This window comes from Marmota flaviventris, chromosome 6, assembly GCF_047511675.1.
Source record: "Marmota flaviventris isolate mMarFla1 chromosome 6, mMarFla1.hap1, whole genome shotgun sequence".
Taxonomy (NCBI): domain Eukaryota; kingdom Metazoa; phylum Chordata; class Mammalia; order Rodentia; family Sciuridae; genus Marmota; species Marmota flaviventris.
The window spans coordinates 36675214-36699979 of NC_092503.1; the positions used below are offsets into that span (position 1 = coordinate 36675214).

Here is a 24766-nt window from a genome sequence, read left to right on the forward strand (position 1 = left end):
ATTTTTCAGAAGAAGTACAAATAGACAATAAATATATAAGAAATGCTTATCATGTTTAGCCCTCAGGGAAATGCAAATCAAAACTGCATTGAAATTCCATCTCACGCTAGTCAGAATGGCTATTACTAAGAAAACAAAAAATATAAAATGTTGGCAAGGATGCAGGGGAAAAGGAACTCTAATATACTGTTGTTGGGAATGTAAATTATTACAGTCACTATAGAAAGCAGTATGGGTTTTTTTCCAAAAACTAGAAATCAAACTACCCTGTAATCCAGCATGCCACATCTGGGTATACACCTGAAGGAATTAAAATCAGCATATAATAGACATAACTGCATACACATGTCTTCACAACACTATTTATAATAGCCAAGTTATGGAATCAGCATAGATGCCCATCAGCAGATGAATGGATTGAGATGTGGTTATATACACACAATGTAGTATTATTTAGCCATAGAGAAAACATGAAATTTTGTCATTTGCAGGTAAATTAATGGAACTGGAGATCATCATGTTATGCTAAGTAAAGACAAATATCATGTGTTTTCTTTCATATGTGGAATCCAAGGGAGTGGGAGATGACATGAAGGTGGAAAGGGGACTATTGGGGAAGAAGAGGGACAGAGGGAGGAGAAAAGGGGGTAAGAGAGGGTAACAGGGAAAGTAGATACAATCAAAGCATGTTATGTGCATGTATGAAAATGTCACAATGAAAATCACTATTTTATACAATTAATATGTATGAATAATTACAATAAGAATGAAAAAATGTAAGGATTTTGTTTTATGGATTTACATTAGCAGCTGAAGCATGTTGCCTGGCAAATAGTAGATACACTGTAAATACTCATTGAGAAAACTGAGTGTTATGGAAAAATTAATTATTGAAAGGAATACACACATATATATATATGTATGTGTGTGTGTATATATATATATATATATACACACACACACACATGTTTATAATTGTGTGTATGTGTGTCTGCTTCAGATTGACTTGAAAATTCTATTTTAAAGTATGTACAAAATCTAACAAGCAACAATTTACGAGCAGCCATCATGTGCTTGGCATGCCCACAAACTTCATTTCCTTTAATCCTTGCTGAAATTCTGCAGAGTCTGTGATAATATATTAATTTTATGTATGAAGGTACTGAGAATCAAAGAGCTTAAATTATTTTCCAAGGTTGCAAATTCAACAGTAGAGAGATTTCTTGTCTCCAAAGGCAACTCAAGCCTCATTTCCCAGTGTTCCCTCAGCCTGTTCATCTTGACTGTGTCTTCAGGAGTAGAAGACAGCTCCTGCATTAGTTGTTTCAGGATAATGGGGCAGGCTGCTCCAGAGATAAACAGGAACGGAACAGCAGGACTCACTGCAGGGGCTGAGTGGAAGAAAACTAGTGGAAGAGATGTATTGGTACTCTTCTTCCTCCCTTTTTGTTGAATGGAATGTTTGCTTTTGGCTGATTATGTTTTATTTTGTTTCATTTAGAAGCTTGGAGAATCAAAGGAAAATGCTCTTTTAAAAACTTAAAATATGAATCAACTTTTGTTTTCATTTATTGAATGAAAGGAAATGATTAATCATGGAAGTTGAGGATGATTCTTTTAAGTTTATTACAACAAATAGCCTGAGTGAATTTGACCTTACCTCTAACCTTGGAAATATCTGAAGAAAGGGAGTCTGGAATTTAGGACATCTTTATGTAGCCTGCCTACAACTGGTATTTGGTTAAGAAAAAATATTTGATAAAATTTTTGTTGTTTTTAAAAGGGAATTTTGTTGAAGAAAATGAATTTTTCTGGGATAGTTTAGGCCAGTGAGAAACACAATAAATTTATGTCATGAGGCGCAGACTGAGTAGATGAAACCATATTTCACACTAGCTTAACTATCTTCCTCTGCCAAACACAAACTCTATGGAAATAGAGACAAGTAAACGTTTAAAAATTACTAAATTGAATGTAATTATGTTTACATATTTATTGGACTAAATGAGAAATATTTACTATTCCACTATAGTTAACAGCTTCCTTCCTTCCTTCCTTCTTTCCTTCCTTCCTTCCTTCTTTTCCTCCTTCCTTCTTCTTTCTTTCTTCCACTTTCTTATTCATATTCTTCTTATTATTTTATTATTTTTCAGTACTGGGGATCCAACCTAGAGTGCTCTACCACTCAGTTAGATCCCTAGCACTTATTATTTTTAATTTTGAGACAGTGTCTCTTAAGTTGTCCAGGCTGGCCACAAACTTGTGATTCTCCTGCCTCCTCGGCCTCCCAAGTTGCTAGAATTACAGGTTTGTAGCACCTTGGCTGGCTACATTGTTTTTAAAAATCAAGATTTATGAGCTGGGAACTAAAGACAAATGAGGGCATATATAAATTTGGAGTCATTTATCTCGTTCTTTGTTATTGCTAGTTGTTATAAATAAGGCACATGATTTTTAGGAGGTATTTACTCAAACATTACATAAATTTGTAATGATTTTGTTTCTTTGGCATTGGATATATAGTACTAACTATGTCACCTACAAAAAATCTGATCAGGGTATTCTGTAAAACAAGTGAAGTGATTTCTTGGGCAAGGATCTGCATACCATTTCTTAAATTTACTAGGAGTGACATAATTAGCTTGTTCAGGATAAAATTTTATAATGAAAATTTTGTGCTTTTCTAGCATATTAATTAGAAATTTTGGTTTCCCAAGGCAAAAAGAATGGATAGTTTTCTATCTAATATGAATTAGACCCTAGAATGAACCATTTTCATATCTAAATATCAGGTTTGCTAACTGAATGCTTATTATATGAGCTTCATATAGTTGAAAATAAGAGAATTAAAGCATTTACTAAGATTATCCCAATTTGTGAGGAAAAATTCATATATAGGCCGGATTACATTCTTTGAAATTTTAAAATAAAAATTTTAAGTCTTTGGTTTGTGTTTGGTTGATAGTGGAAAACATTTCCCAAAATAAAAAATGTAACATCCATACTTTATTACCAGTACTAAGAAAAGTTATCACTTTCTCTCACCCTACTCTGTGTAAAGCTTTGCCTCCAGATGTTATTTCATATTTATTTTGCAATGTTTATTATGACAGTCCAAGAAGTTTATATTTTAAAGACACATTGGCCAGTTTATAGAGAAACAGCTTCTTCAAGTGAAGACAGTTTACTTTGGGTGTGGGCTAAGCTATACAACACTAGAGTCTGGTTTCCTCCAGTGTGTTCTCTATTATTCCTCATTTCCATTCTTTATGAGAACTCTGTTTCATTCTTTTCTTTCCTTTTTTAATACTGTAGGGTTTTACATGATTTACCTACCCTGAGAAATATCTGAGCTCCTGGAGCTGTTACCCTGCACAGGAAATGAAAGAAACACAGGATAGTTGATAGACCTTGGCACATTTGCTCCTAAGTTTGGCTCCTGTCAAAGGTGAAACTAGAATAGCTAGAGAATTTTTCAAGGCATCCAGGATAGAGAGAACACTTTGTTGTGTTTTGATAGACTCACTGGTGTTTCTCAAATGAGGCTTAGTCCTGGCTAGTTAGAGACTAAGGAGGCAGTAGGTGATTGTGTCTGTGAACCAAGGTTGTTGGGGGCCCCAAGTGCTAAAGATTCTGTCATCCCTTTAAAACACTGCAAAATAAAGCAATATTAAAGTATAAAACCTGTAGAAAAAAATTCAACAAAGTTTTCACATTTTTTCTATAATGACAACTTCATTGCCATTTGGATAATATTAAACAGCATGTATTTCAAAATTTATTTTGTAATATAAAGTAGCATTTTAAAAAAGCTATTCTCCCATAACTCTTGCTCTGTTGAATTCCTCAGAATGTGCTTAGGAAATCCAGTTTGTGGGAGGATAGGCCAGGAGAATTATAGTATAGAAGCTGTCACTGTGAGAGCCTATGAAGGCTGGGGAAGTGCTGAGTATTGTTTTCCCTTAGGACTGGAGTGACAACATCCTTATAACCCTAATGAAGCACTTCATAGTAAAGTGAAAGTGTCATCTTGCGATTTAAAGTGCATAGTGGACTTGACATTTAACTGTTTTCCTTCACTATTGTTGTTCCCATGTTTTATAAAGTTATTTAGGATTTGTTTTCTGATATTCTTCTCAATTCACTTTTAACTTAATATTGCTTAATATTTAACTTAGTGTTTCAAGTGACATAGGGAAATCAGAACCATCTGCTACTTTTTCTTTGAGGATCTGAAATAATCTTAAGGAGATGCCTGTTAACACTTTGACAATCACTAGCCATTTTAACTGTCTGGTATTCCCAGTAAAATGTGCCTCACAGGAATAATTGATTTTATTTTTTTAGTCATTTGAAACATCACTGGAAAGCAGATCATAATTTTGATTTTGCTGGCCAGTCAAATAATTCAGTCCTGATTATTCTTACAGATAAGGAAGTTTTCTTTTAAATGGCTAATCAAACTACTCTTGATCTATGTGAATTGACACTTAATTGTGTGTATTTCACATTTTCTGGTTTATTTGGAGGGTATGGCATAAAACATACAAGGTAAAGCAACTATAAAAGCAGTAATATATTTTCATATAGTTTTTATAGAATGGAAAACATTAGTATTTACTGTGGATGCTGGGTTTGATATATCACTTATTATAGATTAACAAAGGCTTTTTACCTTCACCTAGAAACCTGATGGACAATTTTTGAATATTATGTAGTCTGTGTATATGACGATTTTCAAATATAGTCTTATAGCTCTACTGGCATCTCAATTATTGGTACTAACTAGCTATACATTAAAGGACAGAAAATGATGAGTTATTTGTTTATTTAAATAACACCTCATTAATGGATGGAAAGTGCATCTACTGACTGGTTTTTTATTTGTGTTCTAAAGTGACTACATTCAACTTGAAATATGTGATTTTCTTACAGTAATTTCTCTACTTATTCATCTCTAATTACACTTTGTTAACTTCATCTTAATTTATCTGTTATCTAATTGAAAGAGCTTTGGGGGGAGTAGGTTGTGGGAGATGGAAATGGTTGAGAGGCAAAGAAACTAATGCAGACTCTGAATTCAATGGCTTAAATCTGCAATAAAGTCTATGATTAAAGAATCTATTTTGATAATCATAATCAATTTGGAAAATCTAAAGACACTAAATAGTACATTTATTTAATTACCTCTTCCTTTCTACAAATAATACCATTTTGAATTTGGATCATCTATTTCCACAAATTAAGCTCTGTTCTCCTAGCCTTTCCATATGTTCATATTAAGCTGTGTTTTAAACATTCCATAGTCAACAAGTAGAAATGTTGACTTACTACAATAATTTATTCTTCTGCCTTGCCATGGTAAAACTCCAACTTTTAAAAGGAAACTGGCAATCAAGAAAGCTAGCACTTTTGGGCATGAAACTGAGTCATTTTCCTAAAGTGACTCTGCCTTTTTTTAAATTATAAATTATTCTCACTGCTGGTTTGGATAAAACTAAAATCTATTTTCCTGGAGCATTTGATATATTCCTAAAGTGAGTCATAATCAATTTTTTGCAATGGGGAAAAAATCAGTAGGAATGAACCTAGTGATAAATTGAACCTCCTTCTAAACAGTTACCACATGAGGACAATCCCTTGGATGTTAAATATCAAATGTTTTATTTTTTTCTCCAGTTTTGTTTTATTAAATTAATGCTTTAAAAATTACAAACAATAGTCTGTCCTTGGTTCTATATTAAGGGTAGAGGAACTTATTAAATATATCTTCTCCAATTTATTCCCATAATTTTTATGTCATGAGATAGAGTTTTTTTTTTCCTTTCCCTAACTAGTCAACCAAAAAAAACATAAACCAGCAAAGTTTAGGAGCAAAGCAGGGAGACATTAAAGACCAGGATGATCCTATAGTTGCCATGAACAACTCAGAACCCCAAGGCATGACTCTCTCTCTCTTTCTCTCTCTCTCCCTTCCTTCCTTCCTTCCTTCCTTCATTCCCTCTCTCCCTCCCCCTTCCCTTCCCTTCCCTTCCCTTCCCTTCCCTTCCCTTCCCTTCCCTTTCCTCCTCCTCCTCCTCCTCCTCCTCCTCCTCCTCCTCCTCCTCCTCCTCCTCCTCCTCCTCTTCTTCTTCTTCTTCTTCTTCTTCTTCTTTGGCATGGCATTCTCTAGGACAGACTGTACATGGCTGTTAAATAATGAGCTTTAATAGTAAAAGGATAAAAGGAAGAATTTCATTTTTGGGGGAAACAGAATTTCTTTTTTCTTTTTATAAACCTGAGATCATCATGGCCAGATGGTTGACTGAGCTGGTGCAGAATTTCGTACCTTTTGGGAAACTGGGACCAACCAGGAGTGTGCATGGTTCAGGGGGAACAGGTATAGATGGTAGCGTTAACTGACACAAAGATATCTCCAGATTACGACTCAAGATTTAGTAGTAGCTTATTTTATTATGTTTGGGTATATTTACCAAGTAAATATACAAGATGAAATATGTAATATTTACAGGGTGAAATTTTTTCTCAGGGGCATCTTTGATGTAGCTCCAATGCCAGCAGCTACAGAAGAAATATACCAGAAGAAAGGTTGCATGCACAAACATGTGGTTGCCACAGGTATTACTACTTCCATTGATTTCTTTTTGGGAAGGATTTGGATAATTTCCTCTAAGGCTAAAATCTCCAATAAAGTCAGTGTGAGGAATGGGAAAAGAAACACAATTTCTTATAGTAGATAGCAACTGGATAGTGAAAATAATAGCTTATGTATTTATTATACTCTGCAATTTCAAAGCATTTTTAATGCAGAGTTATTTTAGATTTTATTCTGAAGATAGATGTTTCTAAAATTCTTAAATAGTTGTTACATTGGTTTTAAAGTCTAACTCTTACTTGGAATCTATTTTTGACAGACATAAGGAGTTATTAGCTAAAATTTTAACTGATATTAATAAGCGCAAAAGCTAATGCCTCAGTTAAACCTCAATTTTCCAGAACATTTTGGTAATTAAAATTAGTATTCATATATGTTTAAAAACTTTTCTAATATGTATTTTCCAATTCACTGTGTTTAAAACTTAATCTTTAGTAGATGATTCAGTCTTGGATTGTTTCAACATCGTTTTGAACAATTTTCATTCCACACAACTATAGATAATGGCAGTATAAGCATTTTGCAAACTGTTTATATGTTAGGTTACTTTATAGTCATATAATTTTGCCTCCTGAAATTTTCATTTGTTGATTTTGCAGTTAGTGGAATATTGCTACTCATGGAGTTTCTTCTACAATTGTATTTTCATGTAAAAGTAATTACTATTTGGGGGGGGGGTTGTCCCTCCTGCTCCTTTCCTCTGTTTTCCTTCCTGTTTCCTCCATTTCTCCCTCCTCCCCCTTTCTTTCTCCCTCCCTCCCTTTCTCCTTCCCTCCCTTTCTCCTTCCCTCCCTTTTTTTCCACTTTCCTTTTTGTTAACTATTTATGTGATGTGTATGTTGGCCTCTGAGTTATTTGAGAGACACGATGGGTGAACAAAAATGTTAACAACTAAAGTCCTGATATTAAATGACTGAAAGTAGCTGTGAGAAAGTGAGGTATGGTATGAAGGAAGTAGCTTCAGTCAATTCCAAAAGTGAAGAGATGTGTTACTGCTTCTTTTCAGATCACTGTAATTCTGAATGGGACAGTGCTGGTGAACACCTTGTTTGCATACTGGAAGAAAACTGAATTGAGGGTTTTTCCAAAATTGTAAAGGGCTACAGAAATCCAAGATTTTCCAAGGGTTTAGATTCCGTGGTGTGAACTTTGGTTTTTCTCTAATGGCACACAATTCTCATTTTTCTTATTTATTCTTCTTACCTACCAATGCATTTGTGTCCCTTCCAATCCTGGGCTCCAACTCATTCACAGGCTCCTGGAAGCTGTCACCCATACACTTACACAGATCTATACCCAAATACATTAGTGGGCATGTTTCAGGTTCAGGTTCAGGGCTAAGTCTTATCCTGGTTTGAGGCCTCTGAGATTGTTTTCTCAGCCTGCTTCATGAGGTTATTATTCCAGATCATGGGAAAGCACTTTAATATGTAATGGCATAGGTCATCTTTGAACTAACAATGCATATTTTAAGGGATATGATGACTGGAAAGAAACACAGGCTTGGGAATTGGCCGGCACTCAGTGGGACTTCCAGGCTCACTGGTTGGTAGTTGTGACTTTGGGTACTTCTCTGTGTCTCAGTTTCCTCATTTATAAAACAAGGATATCAGTAACCTCTTCAGATGGCTCTTGATGTAATTATGTAACAAAGCTTGGTAAAAGGGCGATTGGCTAGCATAAAAGGATATCTAGCCATTTGTTTTGCTTCTCTTTTTACTAAAATACCTAGGAATTAAATGTTTATGATCTACTAAGTTAGTGAGATAAAATACTCAAAACGGGAAAATTCTCAATTGATCTGACCATCAGGTTTATTTAATCTTCTTATTTTAGTGACTATCAGACTCCAGATAAAAACTCCCTTTGAATTACAAATTAGCCTTTGATAGAAGACTTTCCCTCTATTTTGAAGTAACAGTTACAGTTGTGTTGAGAAAGAATCTAGTCATTTCATTTGCTATTAAAATATATCCATGGGAAAGATGGAGCATCTATCTGTCCATTTATAAAAGTGCAGATTCTTAAGAATAAGTAATATTTTAATTTTAAGAAGATCCAAAACAAACTGTAAACTGGGATTTATCTGTGAGTTGCTATTACTCATTTCATTTCCATGATTCTTATCTATGTTCTTGGAAATAATCACAGGTGTTCACTTATATGGATATAATCACATATCATTATTCAGGAAATAAAATTAATTTATATGTATGACTTGTGGAATTAGTCATTACATCTTTTTTATTTATTTGTCTGTGGAATAGTTGTTATTCTATTGAATGATGAAACTTTCAGTTTTCATTACAACCTTGTGAGAAGCATCACCACTTCCATTTTTCAGATGAAGGAGACTCTGAGAGACACACAACTTGCCCAAGGTCACACATATTACAACCGGTTAGTAGCACTATTCTAGCATTCACATAGACTGTTTAACTTGAGTCTTCTCATTTTCTTTACCATCTTGATTTGTGGGGATCTGCCCCTATTCTTGGCATTAGCTGTATTTATGTGTACTGTTCCCTACCTATGTTTTTCTATTCCTATATTTTTATTACCATTAACATGAACCACTTATAACTCGATAACATCAGAGCAGCAGTGTTCAATCTTTATTCTCTGACAGTCTGTACCTTTCCACTTTGAGAAGTAGGGTTAGGAGAATTTCCAAAGGACACTGTTATTATTGAGGACTTATGAGGGGCATTAACCTGAAATATGACAAAGGTCAAATGTTCCCTTCCCTGGGACTACAATGATCATTTCCTGCCCCACTCTTTGATATTGCACATGAGAAATGCAGACCCAGAGAAGTTATGTGACTTACCAATGGTTACACACCTGGGACTTCAACATAAATCTTCTGGTGGTAGAACAGAGGCCACCCTCTGGTTACAAAGCAGAATTTGATAACCAGGTCAGGGGCCTGGATCAGACACTCATAAATTTATGTTGCTGATTTCTCTCATTTCTCATTGTATCAATAATTTACCCAATACGTGTTCTCATAAAAAATGTGATTTGTATGGGAACTTTATCGGAAAGCTGCTAATGAGTTTTTACTGTTTTGAGGGTTTCTAATTTGAATATCATATGATTCCATGTGCCTAAGGATCTATTAGGGTAGATTGAGAATTATAGCTAAAATTAACGTTGTCTTTGTCTTCACCCAGTGTATGTAGATCAATGTTAGTTTTCATTTCTTTTTCCTTGGTATTTTTACTTAAGTTTTGTATGAAGAATTTAGATCTCTCATGGTCTGGAGGACCATATGGGAAGTCATGTTAGTCCTTTGCCACCATTATTATATCCTGATCTGCCCCTTCGCCAGGATTGCATATGCAGATAAAGACCTTCCCAATAAGTGCATGTTGAAAGAATAAGGACAACAAGAAACACAGAAAGAGATGCAAAAGCAATCTGGCTGCTTATTCTCAAGCACAAAGATGGTGCTTGATACCATCCAAAAGTTTTAAAACATGGAGACAAAGCTTCAACCTAACATAATTCTGCAGGATAATGTTTGTTTCCCTTGGCAACCTAAACTTTAGTTGAAGATAATATTAGAATTACTTTTTACATTGGAAACAGTAGTTCAAAGTAGTTGAAATAATTATGTTGTGTGGACAAAGAAAGAAGGACCAGAGTAAGAAACAGGAGTACATCATTTTCAAGTTTTATATCTTAGAATCAGAAAACCAATTAAGCCCAGCAGTCCACATGAGCAGTGCAGTTGATGGAGAACAGAGCCCAGAGTTAGAGAGACAGAAGCAGATTCACTGCAATTCTTCAGAAAGTAGACATCTTTGAGAGAGCTAGGAAGCATGGTGGACAGAGCAGCTGTATGTCCTTCCATTATAGCAGGAAGCCTAAGGGTCATGAGATTCTGCGGTGCATACCCTCAGAGGCCTCCTCCTGGACTGGCCTGGCTGGTCCTCTGTGAAACACTGGTGAAGCCTTCAGCTAGGGTGAAATCAAGTCCCAAAAGAGATCCACAGACTGAGAAAATATGGAGAAGAAAAGGTTAAACACTGAAGATGCAGGAGAGAAACAACATGTAGGAAAAGATGCTCATTTCTAGGCAAAGAAGAGGGAGCAGTGAGACCATTTTGGTAGGCTCATGTGGCCAAAACTAATTGTGTTGGTTTATTAAGAAAGAAAAATTGAATAAGTATCTCCTAATACCCTGTCAGTAAGTCTCCACTGGCTCAGATAAAGATGGATGCAAAGAGAAAACATTGAGAAACATTATATGTTTTGGATTACGCAGGTCACAGTTTCTCTGATTTGGCAGAATTCTCAAGTCTCTACGAGTAACAACGACTCAATAAAACCAACGATAAAACAAAGTGAACTAAACTTTAAAAACTATGAACAAATATATTTATTGTGGTGGCTTTCTCCCCTACTAGATACACCTTGTTAGAAAGTAGTATCCCTTTTAGTTCCAGGTGGACCATTAAGCAGGTAATAAAATCATTTTTTCCCTCATTGAGAGAGAAAGAAAACACATGACTTTGCAAACGTGTCATATTCTCCTTGCTCTATTTCTTTTGTTTTCTATGACATCAGAGTTTTCTTCTAATAAGTATGATTTTGTTTTTGGAAGAAAGTTACAGGCACATGTTTACAGACTTATATAATCCAAGGGGTAGCAGAGGCTAAACCACACAGTGCTGACACAGATTGGAGACCTGTTCCAGGAGATCACAACCCTTCACAGTTTGGGAGAGCAAAAAAGTAATCTCCAGTTCTATATTTCTTCCACATTTTGCCTTCCTCCAATCCCATACAGTATATTTATCTCTGCTATGCACTCTCATGTTTCTTGCAGAAGTACAGGATGCGGACAATAGAAGTAATCTTAAAACAGTTGTTTCTGTGATGATAGATCCTATGATTCCAAATGCCAGGCCCTAATACTGAGTGAGCATTCTCTAGATTTCCTGAACAAAAAACCCACATTGTCTTAGAACATTGTTTTTCTCCCCCTGATCTTTTCTTTGTTTTCAAGGGATATGGCATCTTTGAATTTTCAGAATTATCTTCTGCTTCTTAAAACAATAGCTCCAAAAATATTTTTATAGGGAAAAGAGGCTTCTTCTCCAGATATCATCATTACATTAATGATAACTTATTGATAATAATGTACAACATTTTCTTGTGTTTTAAAAATGCTTAGAAGCACGTAAGATAACCATTCATAAGTATCCCTTCTTTGAACTTTTGGCTCTTTGTTGTTAACTATGCTCATATGAAGAATATAGCAACTATTTTCAATGTTGTTTAGACAGAGCAATAACAGATATGTAGTCCATTGTTGTTCTAATGGCTAGAACACCTGTCCTGGGCATCTGGCTGAGATAGCAGCATCATGAGTCTACAATAATCTCATGGGACCATCTAGTGTACAGTGCTGACTGATACCGATTTCTGTGTCTTTTCTTGAACTTTTCGCTTCTTCTGCTGCGGTTTGTCTTTGTTTTCTCGTTGTTCTGGGGTTTCTCTACTGGATTCTAGACCTTTGTTGTCAGGGAGAGCTTCCTTACTTTCTTCTTTATTAAGTTTTTTCCTTTTCCTCTCTCTTCCTTTTTTCCCTGAAATGAAAGGACACTCCTTTAAAAATTATGTTCAATTATGTTCCACTAGGTTATTCTAAGTTTTAAAAATGTCTCATGTTTCACTTGAGCGTGGCATATCATACCCATTGATAGCAAATATCTATTCTTTACATCCTTCATTCAAATACTTTTTTAAGTCCTTGCAATATTCCCAACAATGTAAACATGAAATGCATATACAATATAATGACACAACTAGTTTGAACGCTACAGAATTCTATTCCTAGTTTTGAGGTTTATTTAACAGATTACTAATGTATAGTTGATAAATAGAAAATTTCAAATATATTTCTTACCATACTAAAATATTTACTAATATAAATATTTTATCTACCTCCTCTTTAAGGTATCATTTTGTATTCAGAATTTTTCAAGTAACATTTACATATTTGCAATCTGACAAGCTATTTGCAAGCCCTCCAGGAAGAGAATTGATTATCATAACAAATATGGAAATAATTCGTGATGAGTACAGAATAAATTATACTTTTTATTAACACAAATATCTGTATTTTGAAATCAATTTATATTTCAATTTCTCTATGTGTTAGGGTGCTATAGATAACTTTTCAATAATCCTGTGGTATAGGCTAAAAGGGCAGGGATTTTTTTATTTCTATTGACCAAATAAGTAGGTATTTATTGGATATATACTGGATTCCATGGAGACTCTGGACGTTGAACTGGATTTGAAGCATAGATTTATTTATTCAGATTCAGATTGTGAGGTATTTTTCACAAGAGGAACAAACAATCCTTTTTCATGTGGGAAGGCATATTGTAGCCAACATGGCACCAGGGTGAAGAACTGAATTTTATTCCACTGACATTATAAAACCTCTGAGAATTTTACAGACAGCAATTTAATCAAATTATATGAGCCTGACACCAAATTAGATGAATTGTTTTCATTTCTTTCTAAAAAGTGAGTTAACTAAAGTTCTATTATGCAAACATTTTATATGTTTAATCAACAGTGGAATGATTTTAGTAACATTCACTAACACATATATACCAAGGAGAAATTACTTATATTCAATTCAGTATCATAGTAAATGAAAACTAGGAACCAAGTATCCCTCAATGTGCAACAAATTCTGAATGTGTAGCCTTGTACACTGGGACATGTAAAATTTAAAATCAGTCTGTCTACAATAAGTAACTCTGGACTAGTTATTTTGGAAAAAATATTTTCATGGGAACCAAAGAATTTTCATGTTCTGAAACAGACTGCAAATATTGAATTCAGTGGTTTGGCCCTTCTTTTTCTGAGCTCTGGTTACCAAGTCCTAGGGAGCAGTATTATTAATATTGCATACATATCCTAGGCCAATAGTCTCCTTGGATTAATGATTTTACACCATAACTAGCTTTGTCAGGAGATTATATTTACAAAACCTTCCAATTACTTTTATGAAAACTTTTCTTGTTGGGCTCAACATAACACATCTCTACATTTTGAACTCCAGAATAGTTAATAAAAATGAGAATTCAGATAGAGGTAAAGCAAAAATAATATTATTTGAGGTATATAGAGATCAACAAAAATACTAGAGGCAATTATCACTTCTAAATGGAACTACTTATCCACAAATTTGCCATTTCTATTATTCTTTTCACTGTAAAGAATATTGCTATGTTGCTGAGATTTCTATCTATCAACAGAATCCAGAGCCTCTTTTTTATGCTAGATTTAATGACTACATATTTGACTTGAACATGGTCTTGAACTAAACAGAGAAAATTGGAGACTAAATTTAAAGTAAAATTACTTCCTGAATATGCAGCATAATTTAAACTTTATAAAGCTACACAAACTGAAAAAGAGAAATGCTAGTTTTCATAGGAGGTACTTGGTTTTCAGAAGGAGATGCGGCAAAGGTTGGATTACATAATATTTCCATTTTGAAGCATATTTTGGAGGTGTTCAAGTTCAGCTCTGAAAAAACTGTGAATGAAAATCATTCCAAAGTTTCATAAAAATTACTGACCCTAAACAAAATGTTATTTTTATGGAAATTATCCAGAAGTTCAGTGTTTGACATTGTTCTCTTGATGATGATCCAACATCTTACAGCTGTGATCCTAACCATAGTGTTTTAGAAACTTAAGAAATATATTGTTTCTTTCTTGGTTACAGATTGATTTATATGTTTTTTTAGCCACTCTTGACAATATGCTCAACTTGCAGAGCATTTCTGTTTATTAGCAAGCTGATATGATTATTTCTTAAGACAGGCAAAAACATTTTTGGAAGTATCTTGAAACTCACTATTATAGCTTTATTACCCAAGGAAAAATTATTTAGTCTGGGCAGTGAGTGAAAGGGGAGGATCTGGTGAAGTAACAGGAAACTAACACATTGTACACTTTTGCTGCCCAAGAGAGGGTGATTGTGCAATAGAAAAATGGGATTATTATTATTTTTTTTTACAGACCATGTGTTAGTGGTTGGAAATGCTAACTACCCCTCTGCATAAATAATATATTTTCCTCCTATCCAAGAAATAAAATAGAAATGGAAAAGAGTGACTGTAGTCCATTAAAAATCATGTGCGATTTAGGGTGATTTTGTAAGGTTTTCATTAAAGGAGACTTCTTTTTCTATTTTTGTGACTTGATGACTTTTCATTGATGTGGTTAATAGTTATTCTATGACTTAAAAAAAAAAACATTTCTGCAAATTAAGCCTTCCAGTAATAAAAAATCCACCATGTACGTGTTTTGAAACTATGTGTGTAGTGTGCACAGACACATGTGTGCCTGAACTGGATTGTGCAGTTGTACAATGCATAACAGAATGTTCATCTCTCCTTGGTGTTCTAGTCATGAGGGTGACAAGGACTCTGTCCTCATGAATAGATTACTACTGTTATGGGACTGGGTTTTTTAGGAATGAGTTTCTGATAAATGAGTTTCACCAATTTCCTCTTACACATGCTCTTTTGTCTTTCCATCATGTTGTGATGTAGTTTCCTAGTTCCCAAAAGAAGATCTTCATCAGATGCTGGTGCCATGCTCTTGGATTTCTCCACCTCCAGAACCACGAATCAAGTAATCTTCTATTCTTTATAACTTACCCAGTCTATGATATTCTGTTATAGCATCAGCAAATGGACTAAGACAGTCCTTGTAGGGAAACACTATGATATAAGATTTAAGAACACTGTCTTTAGAGTCAGAAAAACACTGTGTTCAAATTCTAAGTCTGCCACCAATAGTTGGGTGACCTTTGGCAAGTTTCTGATATTTCTCAGGATGAATTGATATTTCAACTATGAATAATCATTATTACCTGCTAAACTTTGTAAGAATTAAATGAGGTGTTTGTAGAACAGTTGATTAATATGTGCCTGAACTACTAATCATCAGACAAATGAAAGCTGAAATTATTAACTCATTATATAAACATGAATTTAGCCCCTACTTCATGGCAAAAATATGCTAAAACCTGGAGATACAAATGAGATATGGAGATCAACACATTAGTCACACACCAATGCCAAAATGGAGACAGGCAAAATATCTATTTGGAACACAAGGTGGAGGGAGAGCATTAAACTCTTCCAACAGAGACTGAAAAGGGTGAGATGATATTCCAGTTGAGCTTTAAAAACATGTCATGAGTTTTCAGACTAATAAAGTAGAAGGGCAATCCAGGCAGTGAACAATATAACAGCATGAAGGCATGCAAGGACAGTGTATTCTGGAGCACTGGAAGTAGACTTCCTCCATTTGATCAGAGTCTATATATAGGATATTACTGAGAGGCCTGGAAAGATATACAGGGCTCAATTGCCAAGTTGGGAATCTTTCCTGAGAACCAATGGCACTGGAGAAGGGCAAATATCAGAATCTGAGAGCAGGACAGAATTTTGGTGGTTCTGTGACTGGTTTATAAAAGACCAATGGGATATGCTAATATGTGACTTTGTTTCCTTTACAGAAAACAGATCTAAGTTATATGAATCCATTGAGGGAATATTTTCAGGGGCTGATATTTATATTTGAGCTTTAACTTTTGAAAGAGCAGCTAAAATCTCTGTGCAGACAATGACGCCATTATTATTTATGTTGCACACTACCATTACATAAGTGAATGGATAATAGACATTTTTGAGCCTTTGAAATTATTCTATTTTTTAAATTTTTTTTAGTTGTAGTTGAACCACAATACCTTTATTTTATTTGTTTATTTTATATGGTGCTGAGGATTGAACCCAGGGCCTCGCATATGCTAGGCAACCACTCTACCACTGAGCCACAACCCCAGCCCCTGAAATTATTGTATTAATACAAGAATATACAAACTTTTATGTAAGCACTTTCTAAGATTTTTACAGACCAGGCTCCAAACAGATATGACTTAAAAATACAGATTCCTTGGAGATTGTGATTTGTAAGTTTCAGTTTGTTCTGATTGTATTCACATTAAGAACTATATTTGTAGAACAATACGAATACCCATTTTCCTTGAATAGATACAATTAAAGTTTATTTCAAATTACATGGTTACTCATTTGAATTACTTTTCCTAGTGGATATTTTCCGAATGGATAGTAAATTTGATTTACTATCCTCACTAATTTTTAGGGAAACTTTTCTAATTAGGTACATTTGAATAGGCACCCAGTTATGATATGAAAATCCTTGCAGAATTTTTCTTTACCAATTTTCTGTTAAAATGCAAATATAAGCAGAAAAGAATAAACATATAAAAATAACAAAGAGATAAGAAAATGATCCTGAATTATTTTTCCCAAGATATATTTAAATTCCAAGTGAAAATACAAACCTTAGAAAATTTTCAATATCCTTCTAAACATACCATGGTTACTAATAAAAGGGATGCCTTCCATAGAATTTATCAAGAATTACTTAAATTATGAATGTGAATTAGTGATGTTTAGAAATGATCTGTCCAGTTTTTTAAAGGGCTTCTTTGTGAAGTTCCTACAAAGTGTCACTAAGGGGAGCCGTTGAGCTTTAAGCGGTTACACTTCCCAAGATAAACTAGGTTATGATTTTTTCCCCAAAGCTAAAAATGTATCCCACATTCTAGACTGAGACTGAATGATTCTATGACTCCAACCTTTAAAATAAATATCCAATTTAAAAGAAAAATTTTCTTTCTGTCCTTTACTTGTAAAATGAATTTCAATTGGAAATCCATGGCTTTCAGCCTTCCAAAAAGCACAAATGGTGGGGAAAGGGGTTCACCTGATGACTTTTAAATATGGAGCTGGCCTTGGTTTTTATATAGACAGGATAAAAATTTGAACAGTCGTTCTTTTTAATTAATATATCATTGTAGAAAAGTTGCAAGAGAAGGGATTTACTACAGTATTATTTTTTAAAAAATAGCAATGATGATCTGTTATGTAGATACATATTTAAAGGTTTTTGAACTGTGGGCTATATAAACACAGGACAGCCTGACCCAGTGGTGAAAGACACAGCTGAAAGTCATCAAGGCCAAATGTCCTTCTCAGTTATATTATTACCAAGCATTTTGACTTGAGAAACATATCCAAACTTTTTGCTCTTTTTCTGTTTGCTTTTTTTTTAATAAAATACATACACCCTTTGCCATAATTCTAAGAAATGTAGTAAAAATATCAAAGATTAGATGTCTCCTTCTCCTCCTTTTTCTTTCTTTCTTTTCTTTTTTTTTAATAGGCAAACACTTCATTTCTCCCAATTGGAATTTATGGCTACCTGAATTATTTGTTCTCTTACGTTGTATGTGATTAAATTCTATTGTTTTCTATTTAACTTCTAAGATGTTTTTGATTAATTATTCGAAGAACAATAATTCTCCTGGTGTGGTAGTCCACACCTGTAATCCCAGCTACTTGGGAGGTTGAGGCATCAGGATTGCAAGTTCAAAGCCAATCTCAGCAATTTAGAGAGGCCCTGAGCAATTCAGCAAGAATCTGTCTTTAAAAAGTGTGTGTGTGTGTGGGGGGGGGGGGGGTGCTGAGGAAGTGAATCAGTGGTTAAGTCCCCTGAGTGCAATCCCTGGTACCAGAAAAAAAAACAAAGTAAATATTCAACTTATTATATACTCTCCTACAAGTTGTTAATTTAGGACATTATCTTGAACTTATTTTTTGCAAAGATAGATCTGATCATTAAAATATGTTAAGATTGGAGTTGTATTTTGTCACCATTTGGAGAAAAAAGTCAATTTAAGAGATGCCATCTATTTATATCATGTTATTCTGGGAAATCAGAAATGAGAGGACACTTATTATAAGACACTGAATGTACATTTTAGAAGGAAGAGAGTTAAACCTAAGCTTCTTAGCATGGCTTTCATGATTCTTGTCCAGGGTAACCTGTCACCCACTTGCTTCCTCAACCACTCTGTTGCCATCACACTTCTCTTCCTAGGCTCCCTGCACTTCCTCTACCACAATATCAACTGATAATATCTATTTGCTACATTTAATTAGAATATAGTCTCTAGAATCCTTTGTCCTAACTCAGACTCAGTGTTTAATTCTCTGGCCACATCACCTCTTCAAGGAAGCCTTCCTTGGTCTAAGTCTTTCTAGGTTAGGTTATTACACTTCTCTTTTCTGAGCACTCAGCCCCCAATTAGGATACTGCTGCACTACTCAAGGTGAAGATGACGTTGGTAGTCTGTTTTTTAAAACAGTAAGAATAATAATCACTAAGTTTTGATGGAACACTTCTATATGCCAGACACATTTCTAAGTAAGAGTGCTATGTCTATAAGCTCTAATCTTACCCCCATTTTGCCAATGAGGAAATTGGGGCTTTTAACCATGATCCCCTTCTGCTTCTGTGGTATTTCTCAACAGAGCATATGATACTCATCCTTGTTTTATTTCACACTCAAGTTACACTGAGTAGAAAAAGTGAGGCAAGGCAATTGTCCAGATGTGGACTTTTTTTTAATATTTATTTTTTAGTTGTAGATGGACACAATATATTTATTTATTTATTTATTTATTTAATGTAGTGCTGAGGATCGAACCCAGGGCCTCACATGTGCTAGGTGAGAACTCTACCACTGAGCCACAGTCCCAGCCCCAAGTGGACTAACTTTTAAACAGAGAGTTTTCTTAAATTCAGGGTTTGCAGCCAACTTATATAACCTCTTAAAATTTGAATTTCCTAGGCAGCAAGTTGCTTATCAGAACCTGAGGGCATTTTGGAATATATTTTGTTACCTCATTTAGTTACCTCCCTCTCTTTCCTTTTATTTTTCAATGCTACAAATCTAATTATTTTTTAGTATTTTTATTCCTCCTAATACATAGAGGTACGATATAAATTTAATTTTGAATTTATTAATACAGCAGTTTCTACTTTTCTGCAGGGAATGTGATTCGAGACTCCCCGGGGATGTCTGAAACCATGTACTGAACCCTATATAAAATCCTACAAATACCATGGTTTTCTTCTGTATACCTTACCAGGAGGAAGTTTAACTTGTAAATTAAGCACAGATTAACAATAATAGAAGAGTTATAACAATAACAAAGTTTCATGAATGTGGCCTCTGTCTCTTCTTCCAGTTGTTTCACTGTATTGTGCTAACCCTCCTTGTGATGTAAGATGATGTATCCAGAGATGGAGTGAGGTGAATGACAGTATCCTGATGCATTGTGAGACTGGTATGGGAACACAAACACTGCATACCAGGGTCCCTGAGAGGGTAGCTTAACAGACTGGCAGGCAGGTGTGGATAAAAGAAACTTAAAAAACATGAATATGTTGGGCAAAAGGATGATTCATGTCCTGAGTGTTTGGAGCAGGACACAGTGAGACTCCATCATGCTGCTTAGCATGGCCCAGAATTTGTTTACTTCTGGACTTTTTCATTTAATATATTTGGATTGTAATTGACTGTGGATAACACCACAGGAAGTGAAACCTTGGATAAGAGGAGAGACTACTGTATAAAATATCATTTACATCTAATTTAGAAACATTATTTTATCATTAAGCTATCATTGCATTTTTTGAAACCCCAATGAAATTATCAAATGTCTTTATATTCTGTCATACTTAATACCAAAAATGAGGAAAGGAACTATGCAGATCTTTGCTTTAAAAATCTCATTGAGTTTTGAATATAGTCCTATTATGAATCATTTCATCTTATAGCAAACATCATAAATGTTAATAAAATCACAATTTTTTAGAATCTATAGTTTTATTGTCTGCTTTAAGCAATAGTTTTGCTTTGTTTTTTTGGGGGGGATTTTTTTGCAGTTTTTACCCCCGTGCTCAGAAATTTTTAATTTTGGCTCTATGGACTGACAAGTTTCTATGACCCTTTCACCCAATAAACTCCCTCCCACCTCTTGACTTCCCCTGCTGTGAACCCAAGGCTGGATCATTGTTTGCATTAAAAAGGGACATTGGAGTCCAGAAGTAACTTTTAAAGATAATGAATACTGCATACTAGTATGTGTTCCTTTAGTAAGTAATCAGTCTTAAAAACAATTAAAAATACATACTGGAGAAAGTTCCCAAAGATTTTTTAAAGCTATTTACAATATTTAAAATGTACTTAATTTTAAAATTATAGGGTATCTCGCACTTATTGTGTAACATTTTAAAAACACAACAATAGTATAGCAATTCATATTAAATAAACATTTTAAATTTATCATTCTTTAATATGGGATTATTTCTCTTGAATAACTGCTTTACATTTAAAAGTTGATTAAAAATAAGCAATTTCAATGTTTCTTTTTTTGGTGTAAAAGTTCTTAACTTTTAAATTCTATCCACCAAATTAGGTTAGATCAAACAACTTGGAAACAGAATCAGATTAATTTACATATTGAAATCCCATTAATTTACATGTTGAAAATTTCTTGATCTAAGCACTTTTGCTTAACACATTTTGAACTAGATGTTGGATCTCAAACAATACTATCTATTGGATAAACATGTAAATTTATTCTGATTCTCACTTGATGTAAAAGAGTGTGTTACAATCCAATTTTTGTTCTTTTGCCATGAAATTCTGAATACCTTATAAAGTGAATATTATTATTCCCTAAAAAGTGACCCTGCAGAGAATATTTTGATTGTTTCACATACTATTTATAAACTTAAAATGTGGGGATTTTACTGCTTATCTTCAGAAACTTAGAGAATGCTATGGCTGAGTTCTAATATTTCAAAGGCCTTAAAAATGTATTTGGGAACACTGTCAAGTGTCCTACTCAAAATTTTCATTTGGAGCCCTCCTAGTGACTAGGGAGGCTGAAGCAGGAGGTTCACAAATTCAAGTCTAGCTTGGGCAGCTTAATATGACCCTGTCTCAAAATAGAAAATAAAAAGGGCTGGGATGTAGCTCAGTGGTAAAACACCTCTGGATTCAATCCCTCATACTGCAAAAAAAAAAAAAAAAAAAAAAAAAAAAAAAAAAAAAAAAATCAAAACCAAACCAAAACAAAAACTTCCCATTTGGACTGTATCTTCTCAAAGTATTAGTAACTGTCTCAAAAGTGAACAGATGTGCTCATCTTTCTTTGTAACACACATATTCTACTCAGTCTCCTTCACACCACCCATTCTGGCTTTAGCTTACACTTAGTATCTCAACCTAGAGAATACCTGTGAATCTATGGGATGTTTATGACAAATACAAATGTCTCTCGGTGTCCAGGGGGTGGGTTACAGGACCTCCATGAACACCAAAATCCCTGGAAGTTCCAGTGTCTCATATAAAATGGCATAGTATTTATACATAACCTATGCACATCCTGCCATATTCTTTACATCATCTCTAGATTACCTATAATACCTAATACAATGCAAATGCCATGTCAATAGTTTGCATGCTACATTATTTAAGGAATAATGGCAAGAAAACAAGTCTGTATAGTTCAGTAGAAATAAAATTTTTTCCCCAATATTTTCAGCCCAAAGTTGGTTGAGCTCTTGAATGTGGAACTATGGATACAGAAACATGACGATCTTTTTTTTTTTTTTTCATATTACACTTTAGAAAATTCTCTCGGTAGGTTAAACAACAAAAACCAGTGAAAGGACCTCTTTGAAAATTCCTATCATACACATTGCCAGACTGAAAGTACATAAATATTATCACCTGTGAGTTTTCCTATAAACCAGAATACATAATAATCATACCAGTGATCCCTTTGAGAAATCTGGAAAATTTTTCTCTTTATTAATGGACTACAATTAATTACTTTAAAAAAACTTTTCACTTTCTTTATGATGAAGTAGTTTGCTTAATGTTGTTTTGATTTAAAATTTAAATGTAACCACTTTATTTAATATATCACTACACAACAACTAAGTTGAAAGTGCTGCTTACAGTATAGATTGCTTTGAAAATATAAATTTTCTAAAGAATTTGCTACTGTGAATTTTAATTTTCTTGCTCTAAATTTTTCTGAGTTGACTCTCATGCTCACATTCAATAACTGTACTCAAGTAACAATAAATATCACATAAATTAACTGGGGTTCAGTGGTACACCACTGGAATTCCAGTTGTTCTGAGGCTGAGGCAAGAGGATGGCAAGTTCAAGGCCAACCTCAGCACTTTAGCAACACCCTTTCTCAAACTAAAAAAATAAAAGGAGCTGGGGAATATAGCTCAGTGGTAAAATTCCCCTAGGTTCGATCTCTAATATTGCAAAAAGAAAACAAAAGTGCTTAAATTTGTTGACATTTCTAATGCACTTACCTCAGAAAATCAGAAAATGAAATTGTATCAATATTTGATTCTAAAGGTTAATGTGTTTTAAATTTTTTTTTCTTTTATCTGTACATGTTCCTCTCATGAAGAAGTACATTGAGTTTTCATGGAATGTTTAGAGTAAAAATGATATTTGAGTTTCCCTATTTTTCTTTGCTTGAAATGGATGTTCTGGAATATCCTCATGGTTAATGTCCACCAAAAGAAAAGCTCTTTCATTGTTTTTTTGTTTTTTGTTTTTTTTTTTTTTTAAGAGAATCACTAAGCCAAGAGCATTGTCTTCATCTTTGATGAAATATAGCTTTCCAATTAGCAGGAAAGGCCTTCATTTCAAAAGGCTGAACAGAATGCTACTTGAAAATTCATTCCAGCTGGGTAAATTGAAGAACTGAAACAATTCCAAAGAAAGAATATTCTCTGGGCATTTATCATTTGATTTTCATTTGGATAAATTTCCATTTGCTCCAATAATTTGTTTCAGAATTTTGGTCTTCTGAGACAGAAAAGAAAGTGTTGATAGCCATGTTTGACTGTATTGTACTTCTTCCCTTACCCAAATTATCTGCTCAGTTGTATTGACAAGAGGGATTGGCCTCACACTTGCAATAACTGACCATACAAGAAACCTTGATGTTACTCTACTTTCATCATTTTATGCACTAGTTGATTCTGCTGTCAAATTCTCATTTGACCACAGCCCACTCTTTTCTTTGGGGCATTTTATTCTTCTATGGGGAAAAATAATGTAACTCTAATCACAAGGGGAGAAACAATTACTAAGTCAATTATCTAATTTAGTGTGCTGTTCTATGATATTTTAGCTAAAGATATCCACACTTTTGTAGCTGTTTTTAATGTTTCTAGCTATTTATTGACTACCTATGTGAAGCTAATTTATAAATGTACCTTCAATACAATTTAAAATGCTTTTTGCTTTGCATCAGTATTTTTTTTTCTTTTCCTTTACTGCATACCATTTCAAACCATTACTATAACTAGCTTGAAAAACATGAGTGGGGATGTACCTCAGTGATAGAAAACCTGTGTGGCTTCCACGAGGACCTGAGTTCAATCCCAAGCGTCACAGACAAACAAACCACCAAGAAAACTTTACTCAGTCTCTATTAAAGTTCTTAATACTTTAGTTTTATTCCTAATGTAAATAAAGTCATAAGGGGTATATTTCACCAATAACAGATAATGCAGATAGTTTCCCTATTGTTTCTCCCTTTCTATGGGATGAGACAAATCTATGCTCTAAATTATAAATACTTCCCATATTCATTTCCATATCAGCAAGAGGGCTCCTTGTATTTCTTCATCAATAGGGGTACACATACTTGAGTGCAACACAAGTGCCTCAATTTCTTTAAAATATTTTAGCAGTTGGATGTTCACTGATTTAGAAATATCCCCCATTTAGTTAAGGAAGATTAGTAAGATTTTACTATATCACATTTACAGGTTTTCACCATACTTTGTCTATCACTGTATTTATGAATGTTGGATTGAGGGAGAGTTGGAAGAATAGACACATGTGCAACAAATGTGTGTGTGTGTGTGTGTGTGTGTGTGTGTATTTGCACATATTTATTTATAGGTCCTTTCTTACCACAGATGGAAAATTGTTCTTATTTTTGGTGTGGATTTTAAAATATGAATTCCAAGACAGACTATTTTCCAATTTAATTTTTAATAACCCTAAAAGGAAATGTGTCCTCTTTTAAAGAGTGCTTCAGAAATTTGAGGATTTGAATGATGAGAT

The 24766-nt window shown here is 34.1% G+C and overlaps 1 protein-coding gene across 1 annotated transcript in view; it reads right to left on the reverse strand.

Annotated features, from left to right (window-relative positions):
- Nucleotides 1-11979: 11979 nt before the first annotated feature.
- Nucleotides 11980-24766, reverse strand: part of Rspo3 (R-spondin 3) — a 78024-nt gene continuing 65237 nt past the window's right edge. The window contains exon 5 of the mRNA XM_027947406.2: nucleotides 11980-12255. Coding sequence (XP_027803207.1) covers nucleotides 12062-12255 — 194 coding nt within the window. The 3' untranslated portion in view covers nucleotides 11980-12061. The remainder of the gene's footprint in view (nucleotides 12256-24766) is intronic.